Here is a 20,179-nt window from a genome sequence, read left to right as displayed (position 1 = left end):
ACTCAGTCAAGTGCAAGACTGGGATGCAAATATGGCTCTCTCTCGATACATAGTGCTTTCTTTTATTCATTACACTTTGCTGACTTTCTAGAATAATAGTTTCTAGCCAGATACATTGTAGAGTTCTAACAAATAAATGTCACAATTATGTCATTTTCTAGAACTAATTTCCACATGTGTTAACATTTTTAATGATCTATTTTTGAGTGAAAATTGTGCTTACAAATATTAAATACTTAATATATTGGATATCTTTATCAAAATATCATTATACTATTACTTGGAGCTTTTCATGATATTTTCTCTCTTATGTGTTAATGGAACACGTGGTGGCTTGCTATTGTTGTTTTGTGAGTTAGGAGGAAGTAAACTGGGAAGACTGGAAGGTTTTGTAGTATGTTGGGTTGTATGAGACACTGTTAGTGTGATGAATTCTCCTCAAGATGCACATCCTAACCCTCTACTAGCCTTGTGAATGTGGTCTTCTGTGACCAAAGAGGATTTTGCAGATGCGATTAAAGCATTTGAGATGAAGAGATTATTTCATATTATGCAAGTGGGCTGTAAATAAAACCCCATGTGACCTTTTGGTGGACACAAGGGGATATTGGTTCTATTCAGAAGACAAAAAGCAATGGCTGCACAGACTCGACCGATTACAGCCTCTGGAAGCTGGAACCTGCAAAGGACAGATTCTGTATTTAGCCTCCAGGGGGGCATGGCCTGGTAGAGAACAAGCTATTAGTCTAGTGAAATTGATGTTGGGTTTCTGGTCTCCAGAATCCAAAAGCAACTTCTGTTGTTTTAATGAAGCAACTTGTGGCTAATTTTGTTTTTTGTTTTTTTGTTTTTTTACAATCTCTGTAGAGAAATATACGACCTCAACCAACATCATCCCTTGAAAAATGGAATGGCTATATGTACACTCTTTTCCTGCAAAGCCAAGTCACTCACTGCATAGGTAACACTCACCTCTTCTCAAAATTAAATTCTGAAACATTCAGAGTCACTTCTTCTGGAAAACTGGCTTTGGCAGGAAAGCAGAGCAGTAGGTTTGTATCCTAATTCAGACTCTTGGCCATCGGGATATGACCTCTATTGCTTAGGTAAAGATCAAAATGGTGAGACAAAGGGTAAAAGGCAAACCAATGGAATAGTAATATTTATAAGACAATATATTGTAAACCAACTGTACAACTCAGGGTAGGGGAATTGGGGAGAAGGGAAATGTGGGAGAAAAATGAGGGAGAAACTAACAAGTTTGACAAGAAATGTACTCACTACCTTACATATACAGTTGTAACTTCTCTGTTTATCACCTTGACAATAATTTTTTTTAAGATAGAATTGCCAAAGAAGATACCAAACAGTATGGATTTTCTTGTGTGTTTGAAAAAAGATCAGAACAGCAGCATAATAATTATTTTATAGAGATTTTTGTTTAATCCCACCAAAATAACTATTTTCTCCACAGCTTAAAAATATTGTTACTCTTGAACTAGATCCAGACATCCCATCTCTTTTCTATATTTTAATTCAAATAAAAGTTAACCAATAACAATGCTTTGTTTAAAAGAAATTGTTAGTAATTAATATTTTTTCCTTTCAGTACCAAGAATTTTGCCCTACTAGTTTATGCTATTACAGACACACACACACACACACACACACACACACACACACACACACACACACACACACACAATACATGCATATACAGGTACAGAGTCACAAATGAATACACACACACTTTCTTTAAGATTCTTTAGTAACAAAATATCAAGTTATAAAGCAGGCCCATTTTTGCTGAACAGGAGTGACTCCTTACTTAAGCTACTGATTTAACTGCATACAGGATAAAGGTTATATATCCCAGCCTCTTCTATTTATTGTCCTTTGTCCTGATCCTCTCTTCTGAAGCCCCTTGAATCCATGAAGGACTGGACCTATTGCCAGTCAATGATTCTTATTGTAATCAGTCAGTGACTCTTCTTGGCTGTCATAACTGTCTTCCTCACCAGTCCTGGGAGAACAGACTGTTTGACCACCTCAGCACACCCGTGACTTGACAGTGTTAGACTATGCATTCCTTTTCATCTTCTAACTCCAAATCATTCTATTTAACCTAAAGAAACATCTGTATTCCCTCCTCAAGAGAGCCACAAATGACTGTCAAGGGTCTGAAGTGCTGCCTTCCTTTGGCTGCCATGTAAGTAAATCTCCTTTCTCTGCCCTTCACCAGGTCTTTTTATTTGGCATATAGGGGCAAATGGCCCCTAGGGCTTCTAAACACTGGAGTTTCATGTTGATGTAGCATTCAATGCAGAGGTCAGTTTCTATTTTGAATAAGTTTATATTTTGTAGATTTTTCTTTTTTAGAACGAGTGTCTACAAGAGAATTTGACTTCCATCCCTTCATAAAGCTAAAATTCTCAATGAGCAGCCTTCTTATTTAGAAGAAGCCAGCCACTACAAAAACAAGCCTCTTCAGCTGGTGGGAAGTTGTGTGCCCTGATTAGCAAAGAAGCCACACTAAGCTTCAAGCATTTTAAAATTGAACTGAGAGCCCTGCTGAAGCACAGCTTCTATTGTTCCGTAATGAGTATTGTGCAGAGTCCTGACAGAAGTAAACTGCATTGTTCCCTTGCTAGTTTCAGTACATCTGACTGAGGTGATTATGGTTTCTATAAAAGCACTTTCAGGACGACCAAAAAAAAAAATTACCTATTTGAAGAAGTTTTTTCCCTCCTCTATCTGGTGACAAATTTAAAAATCTTGAACATTTGAAAGCAAGAGGTTTAAATTTATCTGTAAATCCTGCCTTTGATCCCAGGTGGATGGAGTTTAAAAATCCATCAGTGCCTCCTGGCAGGGCTCTGTTTTCTGAGCTGCTGCTTGGGCAGGAAATTTTGCATAGCAAATACTTTAAAACTTTCATCTTCAGAAAGACATATTAAGTCCAGAGGAGGCTGAACATCTCTGAATAAATAGGACACTTTTTCATGATGCCAGGGTACTTGTATATATATAAAGCCAGCCTAGGTCATCATATAAAAGCTTAAAGTGCTGAGGCCTTGGAGTGCATTCACATCTGATATGCTGTCTACAGGCCTCTCAAGAGCAAGGAATGGGAATGGAGTTCATTTTTTAACCTCTTTGCATTTTGCATATACCATCTTGAAAGAACTAAAGCTTTCATTCCATGCTACAATATTATTGACTGAAACACTTGCTTTATGCCCATTCAATATTGTAGGGTAAGCAGTGTTTGGGACACAAGGGACATGAGTTGGGTGAAGTCTAAGATTCCCCAACAGTTCACTGTATCATTTTTCCCTCATACAATATTTATTTCTTTTTGTTTTATGCCAGTCCTGGGCCTTGAACTCAGGGCCTGAGCACTGTCCCTGGCTTCCTTTTTGTTCATGGCTAGCACTCTGCCACTTGAGCCACTGCTGGCCGTTTTCTATATATGTGGTGCTGAGGAATCAAACCCAGAGCTTCATGTATATGAGGCAAGCACTCTTGCCACTAGGCCATATTCTCAGCCCACCCATACAATATTTCTAATTGACCCTAATCCTTATTGTCTTAAGACTTTTTTTCCCATTAAATCATCATCCAGTAGCATATCTTTTCTGAAAAATTCTAGCCTCCTACCTGCTCTGTATGGCTTATTCTTCTGTTTGTCAAAGAAGGAGGAGCCATATGTATAAGCATCTCCTCCACTTCTTGACTTCCTGTGAACATATTGATAGGAATCAGAAGGAAAGCATACCATCAGGGAATTGAGGCCTCTATGACTTGCACATGGCTGGATAAGATGATAAACCAAAGCCTGTCTGACAGTGAAATCGAAGACAACTGCTAAGCAGGAACAAAAGAAGGAAAAAGTAAGGTTCTGGCACTAATCTTTGGAGGCATGATTACAGGAAAGAGAAGGGAGACACACCAATCAGAAAACCGTCTTCAAAGATCCCAATTATCCCTATTTAAACAAGGCCAATCTCTGTACCCCAAAGACTGATTAAGACGAATGAGATGGGTTCCCATGGCATGTTTATGCTCTCTCTGCTATATTTCTTTTCTAATAAACTTTCATACCACTTTTACTATGTTCCTATCACTTTTTATTAAGTTTATTACTTTTACTATGTTACTGGATAGTTGTAAAGGTCACTAGTAGGTTAGGCTTATGAAGCTGGACACAGAGGCATAGAGTTGTGTATCTTGAGAGGAGAGGTGCCTAGCCAGAGCAGGAAAACACCTCAGAAAGGGTGGATGGAGAAAGGGTTGATAAGTATGCAAGAATGTTGATTCATAGCTAGAGGTCTTCATGATACTTGGTTGGACTAAAGGGCAAAGAAGGCAAGAGAAAAAGATCAAGGCCATCAATGACAGTGAAGGACTTTGTCAAGTGGTGTTGGAATATTGAATGTAGTTAGTAGTGATTTATCTGTATACAAGGTATCAATTAAGATGACAAGCTTTGGTTATAAGTTAGTATTGGGCTGAGTTATTTCTTACTCACTATTTTTTAATTACTCCCTTAAGGTACTAGTTCTTAGTTCATTTGTACCATGGGTGGTATTATATAAATTAATTGAAACAGTGTGCTTATCTTTTCTTTAAAGCAGAATAATATGGCAAGTTTTCTCTGCTGTCCTCCCTTCCTCCCTCCTCTCCTTTCCTCTCCTCTCCTCTCTTCTCCTTTCCCTTCCCTTGTTTCCTGTACTCTTCTCTCTTCCCTTTCTCTCTTTCTCTCTCTCTCTGTCCTTCTCTCTCTCTCTCTCTCTCTCTCTCTCTCTCTCTCTCTCTCTCTCTTTCTCTCTCTGTCTCTCTCTCTTTCCCAGAGCTGAGGACCAAACTCCAGCCTTGAGTTCACCATGCAGGTGCTCTTCTGCTGAGCCAAATCCCCAGCCCCTTCTCTCTCTTTTTGAGACATAGTATCACTGTATAGCCCAGGGTGGCTTTGATCCTCCTGACACAGCCTTCAAATTCTGGGAACAACTCTTCATTTTTAATCTTTTTAGCTGTTTGTTGAGGTACCAGTTATTGTACTCAGGATTGGCTTGGTCAGGAAAACAACAAAGGAAGATTTCTTTTCTCCTAGCTGCTATTGTCCTGGCTGTTTAGATTGTGGCTGGCATTTTGGGCAGCTTAGGTATTGAATTGTTTGCTACCCAGAATTAAACTAATTTCATTGTAGTATTTTAAGTTATTAATGACTGATTCCTAGAGAAAGAGTTAAAGTTTTCCAGTTCAGGAGGAAAAGCAGTCCAAGTGGAAAACCCCTTCATTTTTAAAATTTTCCCAAGAAGCAAAACACTCATTTCCTAATCTTCTCATAATGCTCTGGGGGCATTAAACAGAGATTACCATTTAAAAAAGAGGAAAATAGGAATTGCAACAGGTCTCATAGAAGCCTAATAAGGGAATATATTAAACCATGAAAATAGATTTATGGGGCTGGGAATATGGCCTAGTGGCAAGAGTGCTTGCCTCCTATACATGAAGCTCTCGGTTCGATTCCCCAGCACCACATATATGGAAAACGGCCAGAAGGGGCACTGTGGCTCAGGTGGCAGAGTGCTAGCCTTGAGCGGGAAGAAGCCAGGGATGGTGCTCAGGCCCTGAGTCCAAGGCCCAGGAAATAGATTTATGCTTTTTCTCAATATTTGTATCTCTTAGCTAGTAGATTTATTAATCCTTATTGATGGAGTGTTGACAAGAATATGTAATATGTTCTTTTGTTTACTTAACAACTTAAACCCTATTTCTAAATAATCCATCTCACTTTTTCTTCTTGTTGAAAGGTGACAGTATGTTTGCTATGTCCATTCTATAAATACCCACTTGGCAAAGAGACCTCTTCACACCTGGGTGTGTTTTTTGAAGACCTGCAGGAAAAAAACAAACAAAAAAAAAACCACAACAACTTTTTCCTGCAGTGTGTATTCCTTCTTGACTCTTCAGGCTGAAGATGAAACTGCTTAAAATAAAAGGAAAAATAAAAATCTGCTTGCTTCAGTGTACATTTGGAAGGTTACAAAAATTTTGCTAAATATTGATGTTTGCTTTTTTTGGTATTTTTGTCTTTTAATTGGCAAGTTAATGAGGTACTTCCTTTGGTGAGATCATTTTCTCTCAACTTGGGAAGAATCACTTTGCCTGTTGGTCCATGGACACATGGAAAATACATCATTTGAGCATATGTTGTTTATTTATTAGAGTGAGATATTTCAGTAATGCATAAAAATATTAATAATAAATTTAATAAACACTCATTTTCTCACCAAGCACTTTTTCCCTAGCCTTATATTTTGTTTTGCTTAGGACTGTTTTTTTCCCTTTTGTTAACTTCAAGAGTGAAGCATTTAAAATATAATTTAAGTTCTCTGTACAATTGATTCATTCTCCTAGATTTAGCTATTGTCCTAAGATATGTGTCATTCTCTTTTCCCTCCTTCCCTCCCTCCCTCCTTCCCTCCCTCCCTCTTTTTCTTCTTAGTACTGAGAATTAACCCTAGAGCCTCATGCTTGCTAGACATGAGCTCTACCACTTGAGCTAGGCCATCAGTTTTTTTTTTTTTTAATTTGCTTTAGTTATTTTTCAGATATTTTTCTTTTTGCTTGGGATTGGATTTTTACTATTATCCTTCTTTCTGTGATTCACAACTAGTATAACCAATTGTGATCCACCATACCTAGCTTGTTGGTTGAGATGGAGTTTGGCTAACTTTTTGCCTCAGCTGTCCTTTATCAAAATCATTCTATCTCTGCTTTCCAAGTAGCAAGGATTACATGTGTGAGCCACTATGCCTGGCTAGATTATAGCTATTCTAAGTGATGTGATTACATTTATACCCTTGTTGAAAGTATATTAGAATTTCAGTTGTTCCATATTCTTGACAAGTCTAGGATTATATGACTTCAAAATGTCAGTTTGATGGGTATGATTTTCATACAATTCTTGGCTGCCAAACATTTCTTTTTTATTGTTACCAATTGCTTTTTGTATTTTTAATTGTTCTGGTTTCATTCTTTTTTTATTCATTGAGAATATTTATTCATTCTTTAATTTCATTACAAATGCATTGTAATACTTTTTCTCAGTTTAGAAATTTGGCTTTTTGTGTTTTTGTTTTTTTTTAAAGCATGGGTGTTGAACTCAGGACCTTGCTGGGGATGTTTTCTTCCACTGTACCATACCTCTAGCTTTATTTTTGCTGGTTGTTTTGACAAAGGATCTCTCTTGTTGGCCTACTGTACAGATGGACGGTCTGCTTATTTTAGGCTTCTCATCCTTGCTGGGATGCAGGGTTTAAGGTACTGTATCCAGTTTCTATTGTTGAAATGGAGTGTTGTAGATTTTTCTGTTTAAACTGGCCTAGAATTTAATTGTCCCAGTTTCAGCTTCCAGCTTCAGATGACAGGATGACAACAGCTCAACTGTGTTGAGCTCTAGATTGAGAAGAGGTCCTGTATGAATTTCTACTCAGCAAACCTTCTTCTGTTGTCCATCTCCTAAGCAGTTAGAATTACAGGTGTCACCATTATTCAGCCTTGTTGTATTTGTTTGAGACAGAGTCTCACTAGCTCAGGCTAGCCTAGAATTTTTGTTTATCCTAGGCTGGTCTTGAACCCAGGATCTTCCTACTTTAGCTTCTTGGCTGTTGGGATTACAGGCATATTACTGTCACACCGGGCTTTACTATCTCTTTTGTTATACAGTGGTTTCCAAACTGATGAAGTCTGTCATTTCCTACTTAAAGTTATCCATCTTTATTCTTTACCAGATTTGAATAATAGAGTTAATTTATAAGTTTAATAATTTCATTTGTATCTAGATAAATGATTTCATGTCTTGAGATGTAACAGTCTCTGTCTAAACTAGGTAGACACATTTTTATACAGATTTTAACTGAGAACTTACCCCTTAAAGTTTGATCATGGATTCATTCATGAGATGTTTCTGTAGGGAAGAACTTTAGATATGATCTGGAGCTAACTGGAGGAAACACATAGAAACTACTTCTCGAGACACACAGGAAGTGCTTCCAGAACTACTCCTATTGACAGTGAATTTTGTGTATCTTGCAACCAACGTACTGTCTTCATTGCATTACCTTATGCCGAAGTTTTATATTACTGGTAAATTAGTTACCACCTGGCCTGAATAAAATAATGAATCCTGATTAACATCCATAAAAATAAAACATTCATCTTAGATATTTTCAGGATAATGTAATGAATCATTTTGTTCATAACTGTCCACAAAAAAACAACAACAACAAAGTTGTTTCAGATACAAGCAGTAGTTAGTTGTTGTGATTATTATTCAGTCATAAGAGCAATTATAAAAATAATGACCACAGCTTTATTGAGGATTGTCTATGATCTCTAGAGTGTATATTTTCTTTTGGGAGATTTTGGTCAAACATGCCTTTACTGGACTAGGTTCTGACAGAGAAACTGACCAGGACAAGAACACACAGCTTTTCTCATCCACATCAATCTTCCTGATACACTGCCCTTCCTGCAACTCAAATAAAAGGATTATTTAGCCATTATCAATCAACAATCATTCTCTTTAAGCTCAAAGATGAAATGAAGTACATTTCTTATGTTCAACATAAGTGTCTCAAGATTTTTTGCACTATGTTTTAAGGGACTATTACAGAGGAACTTCAGAGTGAGTGACAGTTGACAAAGATGTGGTTGCCTGGCAACTGGCAATTTAAATAACTGGAGTTGATACGATTTATCAACCTGATAAACAGCACGGACTTTAATATACTCTGAAGGACTGCTACAGATGTTTCACCAAGCTATTTATATGTGTTGATTTCTCCACATCTATTTTAATATATGTGATATATATATATATATACTTATATTCACACACAGAGAGATATATTTTTCCTACATATGAACCAGAATATAACAGGTAAAGGCTGTACTCTTTCCCAGTGAGACATTACTAGAGGTTCCTTATAATAATAAAAATGACTTTAGCTTCTTGTTTTTTAAGTCTTTGTTTCATAAGGGACTTTCTTACTTGGGATAAATATTTTGTAAATTGAGTACCAAATTTTAAGTCTTAATACTGTAATATATATGTATATTAGTGTACATATACATACATATAATATTATATATATAGATATACTTATATACAAGTGATCCTAGAGCTTGGACTCAGGGCCTGGAAATGTCCTTTAAATTTTTCCCTTGAGTCTAACACTTGAGCCATAGCATCACTCTTGGGGTTTTTCTTAGCTATTTGGAGATAATTGGAATTTCCTGCTAGTGCTGGCTGTGAAACATGATCCTCAGATCTCAGCCTACTGAGTAGCTAGGATTACAGGCAGAGCCACTGGCGCCCAGGAAGAGGACATTTTTTTGCCAATCATTCATGTTTGAATACAATTACTGTGCTAATCTTGCATGAAACCTTTTCATTTTCATTCTACCTCTAATACTAACAAAGCTCACTTCAAGTTCCTGTAGCATTTGTGCTATTATTCCTGTCAGGAATAACAACTATCAGGGCTACAGTGTTTTACAATTACAGGCACAGTTTGCAACAGAGAGATCCAGACTGAGTCCTATGTTAAATATTTTCAATATGTTCTCCTTTATCCCTAATGACCCTGCAAGTAGCTTTTAGGTCCACCAACTTACTGGCAAGGAAAGGGAAATTCAGAGTGGCAAAACCATTTGCCTTTGAACATGAAGCAGGAAATCAGAGAAGTAGTATTTGCACTATGAATGGTCAGACTCCAATGACAATCCAGGTTTCATGGTACTTCTCATGTAGTTATGGGTTGCTATTCTGTTTCTCCATTGTTTAGTGTGTAGGCTCTTTCTTCTATTCGACTCTTTCTCCATCGTTAGAATTAGAATTACCATGGAAGCTTGTTAAAGAAATGATATTTCTGAGCTCTTATCCCCCATATTCTTTGGTAAGTCCAGAGTCTACATTTTCAGAGGTCTTGGACCCACACTCTGAGAAATCCCTGATATGGTCTCTCTGAGGTAGGAACTTATCCATACCCCTGTATTCTGTATTCATACCAAACACTCAGTAAATACATGGTAGTTTCCAGCATGGCTAACACTGTTGCTCCTTTTCTATGTAAAGCCCACCACGTTCCAGAGCATGAACCTAAGTTACTATTTACTGGTATTTAAAGTTTGTGCAAGACAGAAAAGTTAATACTAATTGGTATATAGGATGAAATTCAAAGAAAAAGATTTTCAATATGATGACTCAATTGTTACACATGAATGTTTTCTGAAAAATTGGATATATCCTAAGGTGCTAGTATGTGCTAACAAGAAAATCTCTATGGAAAAAAAGGGGAAAATGTAGGCTGGAAAAATACCCAAGAGATCTAGAATTGAGGGATGAGAAAGAGGTATGAATGAGTGATGTGAGGCTGCTTCAGCTCATTAGAAAAGAATCAGAGAAATGATGATCTATTCAACTGGAAGAAATCCTGTAGTATCCCACAGAGCAGGGATGAAAAGGAAATGAAATCACTGATAGTATATGTCATATATGGGAAAGGGTCCCATCCATATAACCTTTGATGTCTGAGTAGTGGCCGTGGTAGCACAAGGTTGATCTTGATTCTCTTCTTCATGTATAGGAATTTTGCTGTTGCGTGTTTGGAAGTATGTCTGAGCTGTCTTAAAACTGGATGGATCTCTAGCAATAAACTAGTGAGTGAACTGAAATAGAAAAGACGGGTGTTAGGGTCTATTGAAATTCTTAAGGTGAGCTGTAAAATAGTAGAAAAAGTTCTTCGGAGAAGGATCTGTATTTTATGAGGTGAATTCTCCTCAAATTTCTACAATAGAGTAACTGTGACTTTTTGCCTACCAATACCCAGGTGACCTTCTTGTTTTTGTTTTTGTTTTTTTATACAAGTGACATCAGTGAGAGATTAAGTTAAGCATTTATATTCAACAGCATAGGGTAGCATAGCATATTTTTTTCCATAGAAAAACAGAGTTGCCTTGTTAAAAAAAGACAGACAAAAAGCTTTAGTAATTAGCTCTGTTAGGTAACCCCCTGGAGTGAGAAAGATGAATAATCTTCCTTAAGACTTTGCTCCCCACTCAAGAGACTCCTGTGTCACTCTTTTCTTTTGGAATGGCATTTGACCTGAAGTAAAGCACAACTTCTATAGCAATGACAATAATAGCCAACATTTTCAGGAGTTACTCCTTACATGACGATTTCACTTTATTCCCACCAAGCCTCACAATGCCCCTGTAAGTTAAATAATTCATGCTTAAGTAACTGAAGCTCAGAGAGGTTAATTGACTTCTAGACACCCAGCTAGGGAGAAATTTTACAGGGCACTTGGCTACGTGTGGATATTGTCAGATCTCCCAGAGGTAGGTTCCAGCATTAAAGAGATCTGGGAACTTTTAGAACTTTTTTATTTTTTTTCATAATGTACTCAATATTGGGGTTTGGACAAAAAAGAACCATGTCACTTTAAATTACAATGATGGATAGAAGTCTTTTGTATTTGGCTTGCTGATCATAACCTGTGCCTCTATACCAGTGAGGGAGTGAGTAGACCAGGGGAAGCCAAGTTCTTTTAAGCATGCTTGATGGGGCAGTTTTCTGCAGTGAAGGTTACAGTGTCCAAGTTACAAAGCCCTCCTACTGCACAGATATCAGAGGTTGTCTGTTACAAGTTCCTTTACTTCCACTATTACTTCCTTTTCACAATTCTATTTTGGACTTCTGTCCCAGGTGTATTTACAGGAAGACAAAGCATCTTTTTTTTTTCTCCTTATCTAACAACCTCTTTGCCAGGACTGAAAAGGAACTCGTGTCCCACAATTGCTGGGTATTGTGGGTTTCATTTTAAACTCAAATTGGTCATAATGATGACTGTGGCCCCCTATGGTCCAAGGAAGGAAGTTGCAGATAGGGGGTCTTCAAAGATAATCCAATAAGTCTCAATGAAGTAATGCCTTTTTATAAAAAGATTTTTTTTTTATATAAGGGCTACCTGGAATATAAGTTGAATACTGGACACCCGGGGTGCGAAGCCCAGTATTTTAAAAAACCAAGGCTTACTACAAAAAAGATCTATTTTTGTTAGTGCAGGTATTGTAGGTTAGCAGGATTTCTTCTTATGAAATGAAATATCTAGCCGCCGACTATCCCTGATTATGTTATATATTTTTAGATGTTACCATTGAGTTATATTTATAGTATAAACTACTGAATCCCATCTTAAATATGCAAAACACATGCATAACTAACCTCCTTAGCTTCTTTCCCTGCTCTGTATTACACCCTATAATGTAACCTGTATTTAAATTTTTCTCCTCAAAGTCTTATAAGAGAGCTTATTACTTGCTTTTAAAATATAATTACAGAGCCAAGCACTGGTGGCTCATGCCTATAATCCTAGCTATTCAGGAGGCTGATATCTGAGGCTCATGGTTTGAAGCTAGCCTGGGCAGACAAAACTGTGAGACTCATCTCCAATTAGCCAGCGAAAAGTCAGAAGAGGAGGTATGACTCAAGCGGTAGAATGATCACCTTGAGGTAAAAAGCAAGCCAAGAATGGAAGGCCTTGATTTCAAGCTCCAGTACTGGATCAAAAAAAAATAAAAATGTGATCACAGAGAGTGTATGTGAGATGTGTGACCTGTTGGTGCCAAAGTCTGTACTTAGCCATGATCTAAAAGCAACATCAGGAAACCACTGGCAGTGTAGATGGGCACTGAAACCAATAGTCTTGCATAGATAACAACTCTCCAGAGACCATAATAAATTGCGTTACAAGTCTTTGCCAGGATGTTAGATGAACCAGAGAACCACATATGGGTTGTGGCATTAGAGTTCAAGGTGAACTGTGTAGTGAGGCTCTTGCCTGAGCCTTCCAGATTCTCAATCCTGATTTCCATTCTCATTCTTAGGACAAATGTAAGTACAGCTAGGGGCAATATGGGCGTTATCATCACAGTCCCACTTCTGCTACTAAAGATGTAGGGGACACGTTTCGATCTTCTATTTTGTGTCTTGATGGATAGTGGTTTGATTATTTTGATGCAGATTTAAGACTATAGAACTTGTCTAATTTTTAAAAATGTATTTCCTTAGAGAAGAAATTGTGAAGCTGTTATGTGAAAACATGAATACTTCTAGTGACTAGAGAAATTGTGTCAATTGAAAAGTCTAAGAGATGGCTGTTTTCAACAATGCAATCCTTGGGCAATTTTGGAGAGATGATATCTGATGTCTCTACCAGCCCTGTGAAGACACTCACCCCAACTGAATTTGCTCTTCCTAGACCATGGTCACATCTACATGATTTTTCATTCCCTCTCTAATTAAATAAAAGCACTATGCTCTAGTCTGTCTGAATTATATTGCAACAAAATGAACAAAATATTCCGTTCCCCAAATTAGAAAGCTACAAAATCATTGATTTAACCCTATGTTCACTTATTTGTCAAGAATCTGTTTTGTACCTGCTCACATACCAGGCACTCTGCTAGGCTTGGGGATTGTAGAGATGAATGTTGTACTGTCCCTCAACTGAGGAACGTGCTCTTAGGGTAAATAAGAGCACTAACTTATGCATAACATATGGAGTGTTATTATGGCACAAAGCCCAGGGTGAACAGAGATGAGAAAGATAACCTTTTGCTTGGGGTAGTTGGTGAAGACTTCCCAGTTACATGACCTCAAAGAGTTCAGAATAAGATGGAGAGAAGTAATAGTATACTTTGCAGGTGGAGGTAAAAAGAATAGACCTGTGAATGCAAATGAGAATATAAATGAGAATCAAGACCAATTCTCGAATGTATTTCAGTAATGGTCATATCTGTGCTCATTTGAGGATTTATTCTGGTTTGCTGGTATGTGTGCCTCAATGGTTATTGACAATGTTGAGCCTCAGGCCAGGAGTAATGATTGATTTTGCCTGAACCAGGGGATAATGAAAAACTGAAAAGAAGGAAGGTGAGAACATGGGGATGGAGGAAACTAATTATGAAGAAATACGATAAAGAATCTAGTAATAAACAAAAAAGTTACATAAGTCAGTCAGTATCAATTAAATGGAAATTGAGTCCCAGGTTGGAAAGATCATTTCTATTTTTCGTTTTGGGTGGTGTTGGACTTTGAATTCAAGGTGTTGCATTTGCTTGGCAGGTACTTTACCACTGAGTCATACCCAAGTCCTGTGTGTTTTCATTATTTTTCAAGCAGGGTCTCATTTTTTTGGGGCTGGATAGGCTTGAACCATAATCCTCTTATGACTCCTACATAGCTGGGATGAAGGTATGTGCCACTACATTCAGTTTTTCTTCATTGAGAATTGGTCTCATTAATGTTTTTGCCTGTACTGGCCTTCAAACTATGAACCTGCCCATCTCCACTTCCTGAGTAGCTGACATTACTGGTGTGAACAACGGTGCCTGTTGATAATGAAAAAAAAATTTTATGAGGTCAGTATTCTAGTTCTTTTTTCTGTTTGGGGGACATGTAAGAAACAGAGAAAGGAAACAGAATCTCAGGTTTCATGGTGAGTGACAGTGTCTGAAATGGTGTCAGCAAGTGTTCAACTGAATAGAATGTGAAAAGCAATTTTCTAGTGCTTTTTTCCAAGGAAGAAATTATGGCAGGACTTTGGGTTCTGAGACATAGGAGAGAGACCATGGCTCTGAGGAATTTTTGGTGCTCAGTGAACTGGCATAGTGGGCCAGTCCACCAATAAACTGCCTGTACAGTGGGTGAGATAATTGAGTCAGCTCAAAAAGCCTGCTGTAGTGAGGAATCAGAGCTAATGGTTCCATCTGTGAGAAGGGCCTGCAGCTGAGTGAGAATGACTTTGTAGACTGAACCGTACATTAAAACTTGCCCTAAGACTGGGAAAGATATATTAGAGACATTTAACTGAGGTTTTTTTTTTTTTTTTTTTTTTTTTTGGCTACATAGGCTAAAAAAAAAAAAGCTTCTACTTTCTTAGTAGTGTACTGTTGAAAAATACCAATTGACTGAAACGGGGAAAAAGGAAGAAAGAAAACTGTAATGTGATGCTCAGAATATAATTTAAAACATTCCAAAGGAATGTTGTGGTGTTCAAGGAACATGGAGTTTAAATCAAATTTGAGAGTTCCGGCTGTGACTTGTTTTGTTGATGTTTAGTCCAACTTTTAAATTAATTTTAGTTTTTGTGACTGAGTTCAGTCTACCAAGTGGAAACTGTTAGTAAAAGATCAGTAACTGGATGGGCCAGTAATAAAATTGTGAACCCCTCCCCCCTAATTTAGCATTCAAACATATCTTTGGGGAGCATTGCCATGAGGTCAGAAGACTAGCTTGTCTAGTTGCCCACATATTCAGGGACAAAGCATTAAAAACACATAAATAGAGTAAAAGCTTACTTGAAAGTGAAAGGAAAGCCTGAAAATAGTGAGACCCTTCTTCAGCTGGAAGATGAAGTGTCCAGTGGAGGCCTCTTGGAAGGTTCCTCCCATATCTCCTTTCTTGCAGTCAGAGACAAATCTTTGAAACTTTCTACGGCTCACATTCATCTGAAAATGGAGAATGGTAACAGCATATTCTTATCTCGAAGGGCTGTTGTAGAGATGAGAGAAGAAACTCCATGTTAGATTCTTTTGACTTATACACCTTTCCTGACTTGCACTGCTGTTACTGTAGTAAAGGGCATGTAGCCCTGGTTAAAAGACCTATTATGAGGGCTGGGACCAAGGAACCTCTCTTCCAGGTTATGTAGATAACAGTAAACGTTACCCCATGGGATATTGCCCTATGATGAATTACAAAGTATGTTAGCAGTAGCTAACATAAGTAGAGATGATCTTTTGGAAGTAAAAACTTTTAGTTCACTTTTGGGGATCCAAGTAGCTCAGAGAATATAGTGAAGAATGGCAATAACCATTCCTAGCACTTAAAAGAAAAAAATACACAGCAGTGATTTTTTTATTTTGTGGCACTTGTGTTAATCTCCTTCAGTGTAAATTTTTGCAGCATGGGAAAACTCATGTTTGAATTAATTGAAACTGTTGGTTGGAAGGATATATATTTCTGTTGTATACTCTGCTAATGTGTGTTCATAGTCTGAATTCCTTTTTTGTTCTTTTTTGGGTATCTATTCATTTGAAGAGCAGCTTCCTATGGTTTCTAATTCACAGTTTAAGACTGACAGTGTGTGTGTGTGTGTGTGTGTGTGTGTGTGTGTGTGTATGTGTGTGTGTGTGTGTAACTTGCCTAAACAGGCTGCTCTTCTGTAGCACCTAGATGAAGATGGGTGGAATTACTTGAGACTAAATTGTTTATTTTCATGACCATTGACCCTTTGTAAAATTTGGTGTCAATTTTGTATCTAAAGGGTATAGATTACGCTGTAAATCTGCCGATTTCGTGGCCATGAGAAGAGAGAAGACATTCACATGTCATTGGACAAGTATATATACTGGATCCACACTCTTGAAAGAGTTTAGAATTCTTTAAATACTTATATTGTAGTTATGAAGAACTTATTTTAGTAATAATTTCATTTTAATGTGGCTTATTGCAGATGGAAATGCAATAATGGAAAGGATTGTATATCAACATAGGGCTTTCATAATGCTGGAAAAATATATCATGATTAGGCAGTCATTTAAAAGGTTGAGTATAAAAGGGAGTTGTTTAAATTTTAAATGGGTCGATTTTTGGAAGCCAGATTCTTAATTCCATCCTAGATTCACTTTGCAGGTCAAGTCAGTAGCTATGAAGATAAAACCTAATAGTTACACAACTAGACACGAGTCATCATGTCATGGACAGTTGCCATGTATGCTGCTGGTAGAAATAAAAGGCAGAAGTTATCACTTTTAAACTTTTGTTAATTATTGGTTAAGGTAAGAAGTTGAAATATATTTGCAAACACGCAAGGATCCGTTGTGCAAAAGGACGTTGTAGATTAAAAAACACATTTTTTAAAAAATAGCCTGCCTGGATGGAACGTACTTTTCAGAGCTATTTTACTTAATACTAAAGAGTTCCTGTTTTTTTTTTTGAACTATTTTATTTGCTTTGTTTTGTTTTGCTTTATTCTTTGAGACAGAGTCTGAGTATTTAGCCATGCTGGTAGGAACTCAAGATCCTCTTCTATCTCTGTATCCTGCATACTGGGATTACAGGTCTGTGCCATCATTCATAGACTCAATTGGTCATTCTTAATTTAAAATTAGCCTTTCTGAAATCAAGAATGTATCTAGTGCACTTATATCGTGGTTCACACTATAATGTAAAAATATAAAAATGATAAAAATCTTAAGGTCATATTAGTCAATTTAAGTCCGTCTACAAATTTAAATCACAGTAAATTCAACTTTTATTCCCCCTTATATATATTTAATTATGAAGTAGGCAACAACTTTATTTGCTCACCTATTAGGCAAAGGGTATAGGCCATAAAAGAAAAGTTATAAATTAGATTGATTCTTCTGAAAAATAATATCAAATGTGGTAATATGTCTAAAAGTACTTTGTCACTCTAAGAAAGAATCCAAATAATATTATCATTATAATAAATTTTTCATAGGCCTCTTGTTACTTGCACACACTATATAAATGTCCATTTCCTTATATAAAATGCAGAAAGATTATGCTCCTTTGAAAAATTTTTTATTATCTTTAGTTGTGCAAGAGTTTCAATTTCACAGACCAGAGTACAATGCATCTTGACCAATGTCACTCCTTCCATCATTCTTCTGCATCTACTTATTTTTCCAGTTTTCATAGAGATTTGCTTTCTTATTGACATAGAAGTTAATGTTCTTGAGATAATGCCATTAAAGCTCATCACAGTGATTCTTGAAAATGATTTATTCAGATGTACATTTTTACTATTACCAAAACTTAATACTTGCTTGGCACTGGTGGCTCATGCTTGTAACCCTAGCTATTCAGGAGGCTGAAATCTGAGAGGTGTGGTTTGAAACATGTCAGGAAAGGCTGTGAGACTCTTACCTCCAGTTAATCTCCAAAAAGCCAAAGTGAAGCTGTTGCTCAAATGATAAGAGTGCTAACTTCATGTAAAAAGAAGCTCAGGGATAGTGCTCAGACCTGAATTCAAGCCTCAGGACAAGCACACTCACACCCATACCTCCACACAAACCACTATCCCCCCACAATAAAAAAATCTTAATATTTACTAAGCCCTGAAGACAGCATAAGAAGTAGCCTCGTATATCTCGTGAGTTGTACTGGTTTGTTTTAGTAACAAGGTAGCAAATTTAAATTTGGAAACAATATAGGTATTCTTGGTGATATGATATAGTTCTGCAAAGAAAAGTATGTATTTATATCCAGCTTTTATACTTTTGGGTGAAAATAATCATGACACTTTCAAAATACTGACGAGAAAAACGAGTCACAATAAATATGTTGGATTCTGAAGATAGATGTACAATTCTCAGACTTACAGCATCTGTCTATAAAAATAGTGTGATTGGGCTGTACTATTTTAGTAAGGCACTCATTAAGTGTAGCATTAAAAGCTGCTGCTTCTTTTTCTTAAGTTTGAAGTTCCCATAAACTGTTAAGGAAATGTCCTTCCAATTGCTTTTCCTCTGTCTAAGTGCCTAAAAGTAGGAATGCATTCAAATTAAAAGCAGAAAGTCCCTTAAATTCCTTTCATGTCATCAAACCAACCTGTTAGAGCTACTCCTAGAAAGACTAGCTGTTAATGCTTTTAGCGGGAACAATCATGAAAGACTTTAAGAAATGGCAATTGTAGTGGGAAGTTTTCTGTCACTCAGAGTTTGTATGACCCATTTCCATTTTAAGCCATCAAGTTTTTTTCCATCAGCAAGTCCTATCTCAAGTAAATATTTGACAGCAATAGTTCAAAATGCTATGATGAGATATATGTAAAACTCCAAAAATACTTTTAATTTCTTTGATTATATTAATAGTGGGGAATAATAAGTGGTAAATTAATTGTAATTATAAGAAGTGCTTTCTCATGTACAGATATTTTCTAGACTACTTTATTTCCATTTTTGTGTGTGTTAGTATTGGTGATTCAACTCAGTTTCATGCTCTCCTGTTCATGTTCTCCTTGTTTTCTGCCCAAGATTGACTGACATTCTTAGTGGCTTAGTGGTAGAGTGCTTGTCTAGCAGGCATAAAATCCTGGGTTTGATTTCTCAGGACCACATAAACAGAAAAAGCCAGAAGTGGCACTGTGGTGCAAATGGTAGAGTGCTAGCCTTCAAAGAAGCTTAGGGACCACACCTAGGCCCTGAGTTCAAGCCTCAGGACTGGCAAAACAAAACAAAACAAAACAAAAAGACTGACATTCTACCACTTGAGCCACACCTCTACTTCCAGCTTTAAAATTTTTTTTTGCTGGTTAGTTGGAGATTAGAGTCTCATATTTTTCTGCCTGGAATTTGAGCCACAATCTCAGCTACTTGAGGCAGTTAGGATTACTGGTATAGGTCACTGTTGCCCAGCTTTTAAGTTTTAATTTTTCATTTTATTTTGTTTATTTATTTATTCATTTGTTTTTGTTGGTTGTGGGGCTTGAATTCAGGGCTTGGGTACTGTCCCTGAGCCTCATTGTGCTTAAGGCTAGTGTTCTACCACCTGAGCCACAGTGCCTCTTATGGCTTTTCTTAGTTTATTGGAGAAAAGAGTCTCACAAGGACGTTTCTTTCTGGGTTGGCTTCAAACCTTGAGCTTCTGCTCAGCCTCCTGAGTAGCTAGGATTACCTATGTGAGCCACTGGTGCCTAGCTCTTTTTTTTTTTTTTTTTGGCAGGTTGAACACAGAATCTCATGCACACTAGGCAAAGTCTGTGCCACTGCTTTTCTCTTTTATAGATAAAGAAGTAAAAACCTGAGAGGTTGATGTGTACTAACTCAAAAGACCCAGAGTCAAGGTGTGGCAGAGTTGAGATTTGAGGCAAGCTCTCCATGTTTTCTTTTTGGTGTGACTGACATATTTGTATCTTACACATTGCATTTTTTCTTGCACTCTAGGTTTCTTCTCTGCCAGCCCTTCTCGGTCCACCATTGCCAGCTGAAGACAGACTTTGACTCTGTAGACTCCTCTGTCAGTCCTGATTCCCATCATGAGCTCACCAGTGCAGCCCGGTCAGTCTCATTGTTT

At 37.2% G+C, this 20,179-nt stretch overlaps 1 protein-coding gene across 7 annotated transcripts in view; it reads left to right on the top strand.

Annotated features, from left to right (window-relative positions):
• The first annotated feature begins 20,048 nt into the window (after positions 1-20,048).
• The window catches only part of Hdac9 (histone deacetylase 9), an 805,515-nt gene continuing 805,384 nt past the window's right edge, over positions 20,049-20,179 (top strand). For all 7 annotated transcript variants that reach the window (XM_048339733.1, XM_048339732.1, XM_048339730.1 and 4 more), the window contains exon 1: positions 20,049-20,163. In XM_048339733.1, the coding sequence (XP_048195690.1) occupies positions 20,142-20,163 (22 nt within the window). In that variant the 5' untranslated portion in view covers positions 20,049-20,141. The remainder of the gene's footprint in view (positions 20,164-20,179) is intronic.

The sequence above is a fragment of the Perognathus longimembris genome, chromosome 2, assembly GCF_023159225.1.
Source record: "Perognathus longimembris pacificus isolate PPM17 chromosome 2, ASM2315922v1, whole genome shotgun sequence".
In the NCBI taxonomy this organism is placed as follows: domain Eukaryota; kingdom Metazoa; phylum Chordata; class Mammalia; order Rodentia; family Heteromyidae; genus Perognathus; species Perognathus longimembris.
This window is presented reverse-complemented; position numbering and strand designations above follow the sequence as displayed.